Source organism: Desmodus rotundus, chromosome 4, assembly GCF_022682495.2.
Source record: "Desmodus rotundus isolate HL8 chromosome 4, HLdesRot8A.1, whole genome shotgun sequence".
NCBI lineage: Eukaryota > Metazoa > Chordata > Mammalia > Chiroptera > Phyllostomidae > Desmodus > Desmodus rotundus.
The window spans coordinates 94,065,069-94,080,960 of record NC_071390.1 but is presented as its reverse complement, the minus strand read 5'-3'; the positions used below and the strand labels follow the sequence as shown (position 1 = coordinate 94,080,960).

Sequence of the window (15,892 nt, the reverse complement as noted above, 5' to 3'; positions counted from 1 at the left end):
CCCCCCACCCCCCCCCCACCCCCCCCCCCCCCCACCCCCCCGTCTTCCCACTGCCAGGCAGCTGACATCTGAGGTCTGACCAGAGGCACGTATCTATTGGTCCTGAACAAACTAGCCACAAAAACTGCTTTTAATTGGCTTAGATGGGCTTTTTTTTTTCATTTTCCACTTTTTTATTATTGAAATAGAAGTAGAAATCTGCTTTCAAAGACTACCCTATCAGCCTCTCCTTCCTCGGCTCGCCTGACCTTCAGGCAGTACAGCTGCCGGAGGGGAGTTAAAAATGGTCTGTCAAGCTGGCTTTAATTTCTGCTGCTCTGCCTCTAAATGTCCTCCCACTGATCTGTTTATCACACTCTCCTTATCCCTTCTGTTGTTTTTCTCACTGAGTCTTTAGCCTGGACAGCTGAAACTGCCTTTCAAGGTCCTAACCTGCAGATCCCTGTACCAGTGACAAAGTAATCCTAGAAGACTGGGAGCCAACACTAGAACTTCCTGCTCCTTGAAACAGTCTCTCCCTCCAGGCATCCTCGCCCTTTCCTTCCCTAGAGCCACCACCGTCTTTGGGAATGGCCACTCTGAACAGACCGTCTCCTTTGGCGCACCAACGTGGGACAAGGGTGCCTTAGAAATTTTGGAAGAAAACACGTTCGGCCTATGAGCTCTTTCCCGGGCTCCTCTGTCCCTCTGAGCGCCCAGGGTCAGGACTGCGCAGCAGGCCTCACAGGATTATCCCTAAAGGGATATAAAACTATCTTCGTTGCCCAAAGCCCCTACGAGACCGCCCAAGCCCAAGTCCTCCCCTAGGCAGGGTTCGCCTCAGCTTCTGCCTCCGGGAAGGCCATTTGCTCCCCGCGACCAGGCGGGTGGAGGAGGCAGCTAAGATCCCACTAATGGTTTTGTTTAGTTTCTTGGCAAACTCCACTTCATTCAATCTCCCGGCGCTCAGGAGCCAGGTCTAATTAGAAGAGTACCAGGCTCACCCTTCTCGCAGAGAAAACGCATTAGTCACAGATGAAAACAGCATGAAGAGCGCCGAGAGCCCGGGAGTGCAGTAGGTAGACGGAAATGTTGGAGAGCCTTCGCTGCGGGACAGGAAAGCTAGATCTGACCGCGTTCAGGAGCGAAGGACACAGAAACCCAGGGACGTGGGGTAAAGTTGACTTGGATAGAGGCCAGAACTAAGTGCAAATGATGCTCATTGAACATAGAAACAGAGTTAAGCAAAGAGTTCGAGGTGACACAGAAACGCCTCAGGCCGTAGCGATAGACAAAGAGCAGAAAGTTCCCGCTGCCCGGGACAGAACGGCATCCAAGGAACCAGGAGCGAGAAAGAGCGCGCGCGCTAGGCGAAGGGGTCGCACCAAAGACTCCAGGTTGGTGGCAGGGGGGAGTGGTCAGTTTTGGGCGAGTCGTGCACCCGGAATTGCGGTCCCAATGGCCCGTGGCCCACCCGGGAAACCGCAGATATCAACAGTGCGGCAACCCTGTCCTCCACTCCCAGCAGCTCGCCTAGGGTGGCCAGAGCCGCCGGGGTTGAAATGCAACCCCGCCCCGGGCGGGGCGGCGCGCAGGGGCGGGGACGGGCGGCGCAGGTAGGCGGGGCGGGCCGGCCGAGGGAGAAGGCCCGGCCTATAAAATGCTCGCTGCCCCAGAGGCGGTGCAGTGCGGTCCGGCGGGTGCCAGGTGGGCTGGGGCCTAACGGGTTGTGGGTCACTGGTGGGGTCCGCAAGTCGGAGGGCTCCCGACGGCGGAGGCTCGGAGGACAGGGCCTGTCTCATTGTACCCCTGTGCGTTGCCAGTGCGCCGGCCTCAGAGAACTCCGGGCAGGTGAGAGACAGCGGACTGGATACGGAGTGAGCAGAGGCTGGGGCATCCGCTGCCCGATCCATGGGGGAGGGGTCGGAGGGGTCGGTGGTGAGCTCCGCGGGGCAAGTCCGCTCCAAGTTTTGCTAACTTTCACGGAGTTTCAGGTCGTGCCTGTAGTTGGCGTCTCCGCTCGCGAGACTGCCGACTTCAGTTGCGGGGACCGGTTGCTTCCCTTTGGAAACTGAGTGCTCGGCTAGTTCGTTCGGGGTACTCGGGGCATGTTAGGATCCTCTACACGTCTTGCGGCTCTTGCAAGTCTGTCCTTATTGCCTACTTTTTTCCAGCGCCCCAGGTCGTTCTGTCCCGCGAGGGAAACGGAGCCGTTGACCATGGTTGCAACTGGCAGTTTGAGCAGTAAGAACCCAGGCAGCATTTCGGAGTTGGTGGACCCTGGCTTCTACCCCAGGAGCCTTCTAAATGGTGAGTTTCCCAGCTGCCCGCCTCTCTCGCCTCCAAAGGTTGCAGTCCCTCCATAGATCGGATGGGGCGGACGGGCGGTTGTGCAGAGTCATAACTTTCCTCACTGGAGGTGCCAGAAAATCCACCTGAGGAAACTGCTTTCCAAACTTTCTAGCATCTTCTATTCATGATGGTGAGAAACAAAAGTGGCCAAAAAAACCCCAACACCTGAGGACTGTATAAGTCTAGTCTGCTAATAGATTCTTCAGGATGAAAAGTTGTGCAAGTTCCTTGCCCTACGTGGTTTTAAGTTTTGGTGAATTTTAAGTATACAGTTATGTGTGTTTTAACAAGTCAGCCTTGTAATCATTGCCGTGAACCCCTACCACCAAATTCCCACGTACCTATTGGCCATCAACTCCCCACTCTCCTCCCTGTTTACTTTTGCCTCTAGATTTTCGTGTAAATGGAATCATGATAGGTACTCTTTTGTAGCTGATTTCTTTCCTGCAGCTTAATTATTTTGAGATCCGTCCATGGTGTTGCATATATCTGTATGTTTCACTTTTATTGCTGTGTAGTATTCTATTTGAGGATATATCCATTATTCCCTTCTTAATGCCAGAGGGAAATTTCAAAACCGAAGTGATGCTGGACACACTGTCATTTACAATTTTAAATAGCAGTTTCTAAGTTAACACCTTACTCTGCCACTGAGGAGTTGCGTGGGCAGAGATAAATCGCTGAAGATGTTTGGGCCTTCCTCATTTAGAAGGCAAAGTAGTTAATGGTCTAATTTTATAGGCCAGCTCTTTAAAATTCTTTATCATCAATATATGGAGCCTCGTAATTTGGAATGAATTTGCTTTATTTATTGTGTGTGTATTTTAAAACACACACACACACACACACACACACGCAATGATCTCAGTGAATACGTGATGTGGAGAGAAGAAACCACAACAGCCAATGAGGGCGAAGTAGGCTTAAGGGAGGGAGGAGCCACAGGACTTCTACCTGCACCCTGCTCAGTTGACTGTGCGTGTGGCATCTTGCCAAGTGGTAGGATTAATTTGGAAGGTAGGTGACCAAATGCAGACCTATCTCTTTTCCTTTGCGCAAATCTAATTTTGTTTTCCTAAGACTATTTTGTTTTGGTTGGCCATGGAAAACTACCCAGCCAGTTATAAATATCCTAGTGGACCTCAAAGGTCTTCTTTGAGCAATTTTTAATCAAAGAGATTGAAGCTAAAATTGGAATTTACAGGCCAATTCCAGTAAAGACTTTTAAAGAAACAAACAAATGTAATAGATATTTAATATAGCTTCTCAGATTCAAGTTTATCACTTATGAACAGCAAAAATTTGGTATTTTACAGCAATAAACTCACATTCTTTTTTTAAAGATTTTATTTATTTACTTTTTAGAGAGAGGGAAAGGGAGGGAAAAAGAGAGGGAGAGAAACATCAATTGGTTGCCTCTTTCACACCCCCAACTGGGGACCTGGCCCACAACCCAGGCATGTTCCCTGATGGAGAACTGTACCGGTGACCTTTCAGTTTGTGGAATGATGCCCAACCCACTGAGCCACACTGGTCAGGGCTAACTCATATATTCTTAGAGTTAGAAGGTAACAGTTCCCTAGTAAAAAAATAAATTTTATATATATATATATATATATATATATATATATATATATATTATATATATATGAACCATTTTTATTCCAGAAGTAATACATGTTTCTGTAAAACAAATAGAAAATCTTCATAAGCAAGTAAGGGAGCAAGAAATGAAAGACAATCACTGATAATCTAGGATAACCATAGAGATTTTTGATACATAGTCTTTAAATTGTGTGTGTGTGTGTACAGATAAATTTAAAGAAAAATGGTTATATCCTATCCACCCTATTTATCAAAACCTTTATTTCATAAATGAGACATCAAATGGTTTACTCTATTACCCCACTAGTTAATAGCAAAGTGAGATCAGCCGACTCCCAAAGAAATAATAGAAACAGGTAGATGTGGTAGATAAGCATAACCAATGTTTCTATCTTGGTGTGGTTTTCCTGCTTCTGGATTTCTTTTAATTTGAAACTTCTGTTTTCTACAGATTTTGACTACTGGGATTATGTTGTTCCTGAACCCAACCTCAGCGAGGTGATATTTGAGGAGACCACTTGCCAGAGTTTGGTTAAAATGCTAGAGAACTGCCTGTCCCAGTCAAAGCAAACCAAACTGGGCTGTTCAAAAGTCCTCGTCCCTGAGAAACTGACCCAGAGAATTGCTCAAGATGTCCTTCGCCTCTCCTCCACGGAGCCCTGCGGCCTGCGAGGCTGTGTCATGCACGTGAACATGGAAGTTGAAAATGTATGTATAAAGCTGGATAGGATTGTGTGTGACTCTAGTGTGGTGCCTACGTTTGAGCTTACACTGGTGTTTAAGCAGGAGAACTGCTCATGGACCAGCTTCAGGGACTTTTTCTTTAGTCGAAGTCGCTTCTCATCCAGCCTCAGACGAACCATGATCCTGAGCTCAGGATTTCGACTTGTTAAGAAAAAGCTTTACTCCTTGATTGGAACAACAGTCATTGAAGAGTGCTGAAGGGAAACATTGAAAAAGGCCCTTTTATGATTGGGTAATAAAACTCTGCAGCTGCTCAGTTACGGTCATTGTAGTCTGCCCTGCCTGTTCGCAGCAAGAAACCCCAAATCAAGTTCACCTTCTGTATTTCATAGCCACAGCAACCTGTTATTTTGTGGCTTTTGAGAAATGACCCCAGTGTCTGCATTCTATCACTTTTTTTTTTTTTTTTTTTTACAAAATGGAATGGCATGGCATAAGGAAGGGAAAGGAGCAATGCACTTTAGTTTGTATTTGACTCCACAAAGTTTTCCATGTAGACTTGCTAATGCACTAGTAAACCAACGTTGCTTAGTTTGATTTTCACATGGCTTTTTGTCTGTAAGTTTTCAGATTGATCCCATCAATCACAATGAGTGATGCTTAGTCCATCAAAACTTCCAGAAGCCCACAGCGCCAATTTCCTGCCTCTATTTTAATTTGAAGGTTTCTTTTACAAGAGGATAGAATTAAGTGGATGAGCATAATTAAAACTAAACCCCATGCAAGAATGAATAGAAGTATTACCAGAACAGAATGCTTCACTGTTTTCTTGCGTCCTCTCTGCTCTTCTGTTCTGAAGAGGTGGCAAAAGCTTAAGCTGCCATTTTAGTAACGGCAGTATTGTTTTAAATAACTTTATGGTACAATACAAGCTCAGTTTTTCTAATTCTCAAGTATTGAATGATATCTTTAAGCTGGAAAAAAATGGAAAGTGTTGAACTGTTATTTTACTTATAGTTGATTACTCTTCCATTATGTGAATGTGTACAGGGATAGGACAGGAGTTCTCAGATCTCATCGCTTTCTTTCATTTGACGATCTAGCCTCTTTTCACTATTACATACGCTTAATCTCAGGTGAACCCTGTCACTGCTCAGTGTTACCCCATCCCTAGCCTCTCCTGGGATCTCTCAGGTATCTCTCCTTTACCCAGATCTTCAAAGGAGATAGCTGCAGACTACCACTTTTCACTATTAAGATGTGTCTATTACTACAGACTAGAGAATGAGAACCTGGCCTAGTTAACCAGTTCACCCACCCAGCTTCCTTCAGCCTTGCAAACCTGTCCCTCGGGAACAATAAAGGCCTTAATATTTTTCTTGCCCCTACTACCTAGATTGTTATCCTTTTTTATGCCAATGAGAGGATGTAGCCTCCGCACTACAGTGTTCACTTCTGCAAGACCTTCACATCCTTACTCTAGGTCGTGGATAAGGAGCTTACTCAGTTCTGCCGCCCAAGCTATTAGTACCTCTTGATATATTGTGAGGGCGGTGGGGGCAGATGGCTTCATCCTGGTGTAACTCAGAAGCAGGTCGATCCTGTTACTGATCCCATAAGTGACCTAAAGCTTCACTATTTAAATCATAAAACCATCCCTAGGCCTGGGTCAGTGCAGGTCAACCCTGTTTTGCATGTCTATTCTTAGTTAGGGCGCTAAAGGTCCCTGTGATTCGGGGGGCCAGGCTTCTCTGGCGTGGATGTCGAACTGTTGTCTCTTGTCCTCTAACAGTTGTCCTTGACTCTTGTCTTTTCTGCTCACAAAGTGGTGATGATGGCTTATGGAGACTCTTAAATTAATATTTCTGTTAAAGGAAATTAAAGTTTGTCTATTTTTGACAATAAAGCATCATATATTTTTAATTCTTTTGTCCTCTTTATCTTTTCTGTGTTTATTCAATGATTACCCTAAAATGTATGTGACAGTATTTGAGGGAAGATGACAAAACATCTATCCCCTTTGAGTGCTTTGCTTTATAATTTTTCAAGTACAAAAATACATTTTATAGGACATTATTAAGGACAAAATACATTATAGAAGAAATTATTAATGTCTTCCTATAAAGCTCCTTTGGCAACTACACTTAAAAAAACCAAAAACACCTCATTATGTAAAGGCTTTTTCTATAGTTTTTTAATGACCAAATACAAGTATATCAAATTGTGAGATCAGTATACATATTTATTTTTATCAGAATATTCTATTTGAACAACACATCTAATTTCACGGTTATTTATCAAACTGAATGCTTAATCTTTTCTTACCTATCTTAAATTCTTGGTCATAAGCTCACATTCCTCTCACTGCATAGCACACATTTAATAAGACGTGCTAACTGGTCAGCACTGTTCTAGATGCTTTACATAAATTCTCTCACTCCTCACAGGAGCCCTATGAAATGAAACTACTGTCATCTACGTTTCACAGGTAAATGACCAGACACAGAGAGGTTAAGGAACCTGTGCACAGTCACCAAGTTGTGTAGCAGAACCAGAGTATAAAACCAAATGCAGGGGCTGTGTGCACTGTGCTGCCTCGAAAGGCACAAAGCCGTGCAGAGAACATCACTGTGGAACCAGAAGTCTTCGAAAGCAATGTCAGAAACATTCGCCCCTAAGTTCAAAGAATGATTCCTAATGTGGGGTTTTATCAGATAGGAAAAAGGAAGAAACTACAGTATTGACAATATTCCCTATTCACTGGAGCATGGCTGTGCTTAGAATAATAACTCCAAATGTTTCAAAGACATGATTTCAATCCTGGCACCTTTCATGCTTGTCTTATGCAATTGGCCTAATTACTTTTTCATGTACCTTCCAAAAAAAAAAAAAAAAAAGGTATGATCTGTGCCCCAGCTATCTCAATGGGGAGTGATCTGTTTGTTATGTCAACTACAGTACATGAGAGCCTCCTGAGATAATGAGACATCTTAGTTTCCTCTTATTAATAGAAAGGTAGCATTTTATAGTAATGGATTCAATCGCCTGAATCTGTTTCTCCAATGACCTATACCCTAACTGGAGTTAGCTTCATGTGGCACTATAGACAGTTTTTCGATTTGCATAGTAGAAGGATGTACAAGTATAAAAATCTTAAGTCTATTACATTCAGTTTTCAATTATCTACATTGGTTTAAATAAGTGATAATAATAACAAGAGCCCAAGGAATGTTGGTGGCATATGAGAGAAGGGTACATGGTGATTAGCTGGGAGGAATGTCATGCAGATACTCAAAACTCCCAACTCCTTCCCAGACTCTGCAATTGATTTTGGACTCACAAATCTCCACCGGATCCTCTGCATCTGCCAGAGATAAAGGAGAGGGACTGAAGGATCACATAGGTAACTTGGAGGCCAGGTGGGAAAGTGATGGACATGACTTCTGTCTACATCCCATATATTGTAGAACTCAGTCATATGGCCCGATCCAATTACAAGAGGGCCTGGAAAAGGTGATGGAAAGGTGTGCCTAGGAGGAAGTGAACTTGATGAACTCTTTCTGTCACACGGGAAGAGTTAGTTTATGAACTAATAGAGAACCCAGATACATACCTACACATATATGGAAAGTTGACTTACCATAGTTAGACCTTTAGATAAATGGGTAAAGGATGGTATTGGTGCTATAATAGTTGTTTACCTCCATGGCAAAAAGAAAAAAAGTTAAATTAGATACATATATATCAAGCATAAAAATCAATTCCAGGTTGATTAAAGTGTTAAGTGTGAAAGGGAAACTTTTAGAAGAGAATACAATTTTTATGACTTCGATGTAAGGAAAGAGTTCTTAAATAAGATGCAAAAGAAATGACAAACTTCTATTTATCATATATCTCTTCTGAAGAAAATAAAAATACAAGTCATGAACTGGAAGAAAATATCCTCTACACTTATGACTCAAAAAGAGTTAGTAACCAGAATATGTTATGAATTCCTTTGAAGCAATTAAAAAAACACAACTCAAAAGAAAAAGTATGGACAAAAGCTTTGAGCGGGCACTCTAGAGTAAAGGAAAATACTATAGGTGATAAACACATGAAAAGATGCTCAGTCTAACTAGTAATTAGAAAAATGCAATCTAAAAGCACAATAAGACACTAGTGTATGCCCATCCATATTGGTCTAAAAAAGAGAATGTTCGTGAAGATATGGAAAAAATCCTCAATGCAACATGCTGATATCTGCGAGTTCTGAACCTGCAATTCCATTTTTAGTTATCAAATCTAAACCAGTTTCTTCAAACTTTTTACTTGTATATCTAAGAGAATTTTGTAAGATTACACCCTCTGCCATAATTTTAAATTTCCATCCAAAACTTCCACCCTAATTATAAATTATAAAAAGTTGCAAATGATGTTAAGTTCCAGGGTGTAGTAAATACTGATCTTTTTAAATAAAATGATTATATCACTTTGTTAAATGTTTTCAATGGAATGTAAATAGCATAGTAATTGAATATCAAAATTTATCTAGAAAACACTGAAATAGGGTCTTCAACAGAATAAATTTTTCAGTGTTTTTCTTTTTTCCTGTATCTTCTTCAAGCCTAGGTTTATACTAAATTTTACCTTCTGTTATGTATATTAAATTTTTACTTTCTGTTATATATTTATGTAAATTTATACATAATGCTGTTATATATTTTAAGCTCTACAGTTTTTAATCAATATTTCTTCTCTATAATAAACACAAGATATAAATTAAAATATTTTTTATTTTCTGTGATCATAAGGCTATGTTAATTTTTAATTGAGTTGACTTTTATTATTGTGCACAATGATCAAAGCAACATTAAATATGTTTCCAAAATTTCTAACACTATCAAACACAGTATAATACTATCCCTTAGTGAGATGACTCTTAATTAGTTAATTTATAGATAAGCATTGTTTTTTGCTAGAATTAGAAGATTAAGTATTATTTCCTATTTTTTGTTTCTATAGATGTAAACTCAGAAAACATTCTTCTATCAATAAGTAGAACAGAATTGAGAAGATTTGGTTATTACAGTATCAAGTAGTAATCAATCTTTGAGCTACTTTCAAGATATTTGGCAAAATCACATAAATATCTACCGCCAAAATTATTTTAAATAATCAATGTGCAGATAATTAAGTTAGGTTTTCTTTCAATATTGTTGAAATCAAAAACTAAAAACCACCTGATTGGCAAAAGAACCTGTTACTTTGGTATATTAGTCTGCTCAGCTGCCTTAACAAAGTACAACATCACAGATTGAATGGCTTAAACAACAGGGATTAATTTCCTCACAGTCCTGGTGTGCTAGAAGTGTGAGATCAAGGTGTTGGCAGGGCTGGTTTCTTCGGAGACCTCCCTCCTTCACTAGTGATGGCTGTCCTCTCCCTTGATCTTCACACTGTCTTCCCTCTGCACAGTTTGGGCCCAAATCTCTTCTTATAAAGACACCAGCCATAGCGGATCAGGGCTGACCCTAATGACCTCATTTGAACTTCATTATCTCTTTAAAGACCCTGTCTCCAAACACAGTCACATGCTGAGGTCCTAAATAGTCTAAGCTACTTATTCTCTGTATCTTTCCCTCCCTCTCCCCCTCCCACTCCCCTATTGACAAACCTCCATGTGATCTCCATCTCTATGGTTCTGTTCCTGTTCTAGTTGTTTGCCTAGTTTGCTCTTGTTTTTGTTTTAGGTGTGGTCGTTAATAACTGTGAGTTTGCTGTCATTTTTACTGTTCCTATTTTTGATCTTCTTTTTCTTAGGTAACTCCCTTTAACATTTCATATAATAAGGGCTTGGTGATGATGAACTTCTTTAACTTGACCTTATCTGAGAAGCACTTTATCTTCCCTTCCATTCTAAATGATAGCTTTGCTGGATACAGTAATCTTGGATGTAGGTCCTTGCGTTTAATCTTGGGTAATGTAATTATGATGTGCCTTGATGATAGGTGGAAAATAGACAGGGGGAGGGTAAGAATAGTGTAGGAAATGTAGAAGCCAAAGAACTTATAAGTATGACCCAAGGACATGAACTATAGGGGGGGAATTTGGGAGGGAGAGGGTGGGCAGGATGGAGTGGAGTGGGGGGGATGGGACAACTGTAATAGCATAATCAATAAATATATTTTAAAAAAGTCTAAGCTAGAGAAAAGACGATTTATATTAAATATAATAATAACAAAGAGTCATCACAAGGAAAAATGAAGTAGCTTTGGGGCTGGATATAAGGAAGAGAGAAAGGGGGTATCAGTAAACTTCTGGTATTCAGTTTTTTCTGCTGCTTGTCTAATGCAGACAGTAAAAATCATCACCCAGAATCAATAACAAGAGAACTTATAGAAGCTATATAAAATTAACAGCCACAGATCTTATATCTGGCATCATTTTTCTTTTAATAACTGATTTAGGAGGAGTTCCCTGGAAATAGTCTGAGATGGAGATTTGCAAGCAGAATGTTAATATCCTTTTGATTGACTCTTCTGCACAAGAGGAGGAAGTATTTAGAACACACTGAGCAAAGGAAATAGTTAAGAATGGATCCTGTCTCTGTGAAAGGCCTCATGTGATCTCCCAGATTCAGAAAGAAACCAAGAAATTAAGGAGAAACCAGTGGCTTCAGCTACAGGGTCTTTATTATGTTTGTTTATGTCATAAAGTTATTTGTTTGCCAAACCAAAAAGGCTTAAAGTTGGGTTGTATCACACAGGTCCCCACTGCCTGCCTTCAGGCATTTGTTCGGAAGAAGAGCTGTGGTGTCCAGGCACTGAGTTCCCTTCCCCACCCCAGTCCCACAGCCGCGGGGTTTTACCCTCCATGTTACTCAGAGTTACAAAAGGGCCCTTATCAATCTAAAACAGACTTCTGGATACTAAAATTAGGCATTTGGTAGTTTAAAAGAAGCATTTTTTAAATGTATGTTGTTAAGGTATGTCAGATAGTCAAGAGAACTAATTTGAGAATTCTTGCTGTGCATGGTTGTCGTTTTCCTGCGTTTTGGTCGATCACAATGAATAAATGCGGTTCTTCTTCCTGAACAGCTGAAGAAATACACTATCCATTCTGAGAATCATGGTTAGACACCGCCTGTGAACCAATTCTTCCTAAAAGTCAAAATTTCCCATAGATACATAGTCAATATTGAACTGATTTTTGTGCTCATTTTCTTTTTTCTGATCCACTATCCCCCTGAAAAACAAGTTACAGGACAATATCCACTCTGAGAAATGAAGTAAATTGTTATGTGGTACATGAGAGAAGTCGGGTGTGTTTGGTCTCTTTCCTCCAGAATTGTGTACCGCTGGTCTTTATACCTGCTTCTCGGTCCTGTTGAGGCCGGATGCATTTACCCACTCATTTACTTAAGCCATACATGCCTTCAAAGCATTCATTAAGAACTAGTTGTTTGCCAGGACATGGGAAAAAATGGAAAACAGTGAAGAAACTTTCTATATGAGGAGACATGCATGAAATAATTTAAGATTTATTTAAGGATGTGTGAAATTTAGTTATAAAAATAATAGGTGATATTTTCATAACATTTACTATGTGCCTGAAGCTGTTCTACATGTTTTACATATATTACCACATATATTAAGTTAGGCCACACTTCAGAGTTATTTTCCCTAAGGCAAGAAGGTTTGACCTTTATCCCTTCCCTCATTGACCAAATTTCAGAAACGAGCTGCCTTAGACAGCTGTACGTGACTTTGGACACGGCTGCACTCTTGAACTGAAGGGAATTCCTGAGGTGTTGACTCAGCTATGAGCAGTCAGCCACCAACATTTCCAACAGCTTGAGTGATGCCAGCTCAGACGTGAAAAAGGGATCTGAGTGATACATGGCAGCGTCCACCCCGGTCCATTGCTTGTGACATGCAGACCCACTTGTCACACAATGAATTCTGGGTCTAGCTCTGTCAGAATTCCATCTGGTCTCTTCTTCTAGAAAAACTGGTAGAAGTAGGTGAACGGACAAGCTCTAGCCCTACCACTGTAGGTGGTCTCAATGCCACAGATGAACATCATCCCCTTCCCTACAACCATTCTAGATGCCCCACATCCTCTGTCATCCCCTCTGGCAGTGAAGTACTAGTGGGGTGAATCAGACCCTCACTAGTGAGAGGTCGAGCTCCTGTCACCGCATCCGTAGGCCATGCCTGCTGCACTTGTGCATTACTCTTGGATGTTCTCCTTAGAGTTCTTGCTCTAAAGGCCAAAGCCCCAATATGTTCCGCCACTACCAAATATGTCCATGGGAACTATACCTTCAGGCTCCAAGAAAATGAGCACAAAGCACATTCATGAGTTTAATAGATACACTCTAAGCTGGACCTGGGCCAGGACTCCAGTTCTGGAAACTAGTAGAAGATTGTGATTATTGGAATGTCCACCTTCAAGAAAGGGGCACTACTTTGAATGAGGGTAATGCCTGCAGAGGGGCTCAGCTGACAGCTGTCACCACCAACACTCTTGGCAACTGGGGGAATGAGTTCCCTAGCCCTGGATGGTGCACTGTCGTATGACATCCATCACAACAGCCAATCCTTTCAGGATGAAGGCAGAACGGAGGAAGTGAGAAGTGAAAGTTTGGTTCAAATGATGGAAGAGAGAAATCTAAGAATGTTTTAAATTCTAAATTATCAGAGGTCCTATCTCAACTCTGTCTCCATCTCCAAGAGTCACTTACAATATCGTGTTCTCAGGCTCTTGGAGAGTAATTCTGATATACCAAACCCAAGTCTGACTATCATGCCATCTGTCTATAATTAAACAAAGGAAGTGTTTACCAGTGAAAGGGCTTTGCCAGGGTCTCACAGATTTGTAGTGGGTGGAGAGAACATTCGGAAAATTCTGACCTGACTCACTGAAAAGGGCATAAGAATAGCTCCCCAAATGGCAGTAATAGCTCTCCAAACTGTTGCATGCCCTTGACTTCTCCGCTTATGATCTTAGGTATGATGAAAAACAACCAAACCGTGAGAGACCCGCTTTTTCATCATCAGTTCTCCAAATGTGAGGGGCCCGGTTAAAGTAAAGGCCCAAAATAACATAGTGTGTACAGCACCATACCAGATGGCCTCTCCAGTTCCTGTGGGGGCAAAGAGCACTCAATTGCTAGAGTTACAGAAATGCTAGTATGCACTTTGATGGCCCAAGTTCAAGGCTGCTCTTGATTCAAAGCCCTGAAAAGCACTGCTTTAGTCCTTTGTGATAATCAACCCAAACTGCTGTGCGTTCAAATGCTTCCAGCTATCAGTTTTTAAATCGTGGGAAAAAAAAAGAGAGTATTATTAAGTTTTTTTAAAAAATTACTTTGTATTGCTTGCAGATGGGTATATGTTGTTTCTCTTTAATAAGCAGAGAAAGTGACAAGAAATCCAGTAGGATGTTTATATAAACTATGGTGTTTCTGGCCTCAGAGGTATAAGCAGAAGAGCAATGAACAAAGCTGATATGGAAGAAAAGAATTTCTGGAATTCAACCATTGTCATTATGAGTTGGTTTATCTTTATTTCTTTGAGTTTACAGAGCATTACAACAAATTACATAGTTTATAACAAATCTGCTGTGACTTAGTATTTTTAAAGCAATATAAAAATTCATTTATCCTGTCTCTCATTTAAAGACAGAGTTTCTGTTGTTGTATCGTATCTGATATAACAGAAGGATGAGCGGGCCCCTTCCACAGGCTGCTTGGGTTCATGGTTGGATGAAGCGACCTTTGAGAAGACTCACTCTCCAAAGGACTGTTGCGAATCAAACCAGACAAGTTAGAGGATCCTAAAGGCCAGGGCATTTTAAATCATAATAGTGGCATAGTGTAATTAATTTTTTTTAAAAGGGCCTTCCATTGAAGGCAATACTATGTTATGGTGGGAGAAAAATAAACCATGACTATTCCCAGACACAGTAGGGCAGTTTTCCTACCACGTATAACATAAGGATCTCCTGGGCCCCGTGGAAACAGAGTGCAGGAGCCATCCTGGAGATTTGGAATAAGATCTGACACTGGGGTCTGAAATCTGTGTTTTCAACCAGTGTCTCTGGGATTTGATATAACTGGGCAAGTGAGGGAGGTCTCCAGCCAGGCTTCTGTTCCACCCCAATGTAGCAGTCCTAAGAAAACTCCTTGTCTGCTGAACTGCATTCTAAAAATACCAGAATTCACAGAAAAAGTAGGATTAGGAAAGGCCACACAAACCTGAGTAATGTAACCATAGCACCAACAAAAACAACAACCTAATTAAACAAACAAAAAGCTGCAACAGTAAATAAATGCTGCAGTAAATTCAGGACTCTATTAGTTTTAAAAAATGAAAGCTAGCATAATGGAAAAGGTATGTAAGGAACAATTAGACTGTCAAATCACAGGGACAAGGGCAAAAGTGTAAAACAATCTGGGAGAGCCAGGCAGTATCTACTTTCAAGACAGAGTGTGCGGCCAAACTGATCCTAGAGGAAGCCCAGGAGGTGAGTGGGCCCCATCACAGCACTGTGTTCTGTGGCTTGTAGCCTCTCACTGTGGTAAGGTAGCCTACACTCAGTTTTTGTTACTTATTGGCAATTGGGGTGAATTGCTTATGCCCAAAGCAAATTCCACGGTATACTGACATCTTCCCAAACTATTTAACAATAGCTTTTGAGGTAATGTGCGTAACGGATACACATGTTTTAGAAGTAAAGGACTTTGGATATGCTCATGGCTGCAAAAATGTAAGTTAAATTAGCCTTTCCAAGGGGATATTTAAATGAAGATAAAGAGATTCGAGATATTCATACATTCTAACTCAGTGACTTCCTTCCAAGCATCCCGGAGGCTGCTACCGGCACCACTGCCACTGCCCACACGGGAAACCAGCTGCCACCCTCGTCCACATGGGAATTCCACACAGCCCCACTTCTTCAGCTCTCCATGCTTCTATTCAACATCCAGGAGAGCATCACATACTAGCTGCAAGGGAAGCTGGGAAATCAAATATCTGGCATAACATTTAGCTTCCATAATGTGTGTACATGTCCTAATCATAGACAGGAGATTTAGATGCTGAAAAGAAAAAGAAAAATCCATACCCTTTAAAGATATTAAAAATTGGAAGTGAGAATTGAAATTTTATCAGGTAACTTATAAATTAAAATACAATATAGCCATATATCCACAGGATGGGATTCAAATACTAGGATTTAAAATCTACTTTTCATAGATAATTTAATGATTTTTGAAATTCTTTCT

General features: G+C 41.3%; 1 protein-coding gene across 2 annotated transcripts; it reads left to right on the top strand.

The window, feature by feature from the left end:
• Nucleotides 1–1,668: 1,668 nt before the first annotated feature.
• DDIT4L (DNA damage inducible transcript 4 like) lies at nt 1,669–15,668 on the top strand. Of its 2 annotated transcripts, XM_045183794.3 has the most exons (4): nt 1,669–1,830; nt 2,154–2,289; nt 4,388–4,644; nt 15,469–15,668. In XM_045183794.3, exons 2-4 carry the CDS (start codon nt 2,199–2,201, stop codon nt 15,655–15,657), a joined length of 537 nt encoding a protein of 178 aa, XP_045039729.2. In that variant the 5' UTR covers nt 1,669–1,830; nt 2,154–2,198; the 3' UTR covers nt 15,658–15,668. The 2 variants fall into 2 exon arrangements, with proteins under 2 accessions (XP_045039729.2, XP_024430676.1); XM_024574908.4 differs by lacking the exon at nt 15,469–15,668 and having other exon boundaries at nt 4,388–7,049.
• The last annotated feature ends 224 nt before the right edge of the window (nt 15,669–15,892 follow it).

Coding starts and splice junctions, on each gene's coding strand:
- DDIT4L (XM_024574908.4), top strand. CDS start 2,199: ATGGTTGCAACTGGCAGTTTGAGCAGTAAGAACCCAGGCAGCATTTCG. Junction 2,290..4,387: donor CCCCAGGAGCCTTCTAAATG/GTGAGTTTCCCA, acceptor TGTTTTCTACAG/ATTTTGACTACTGGGATTAT.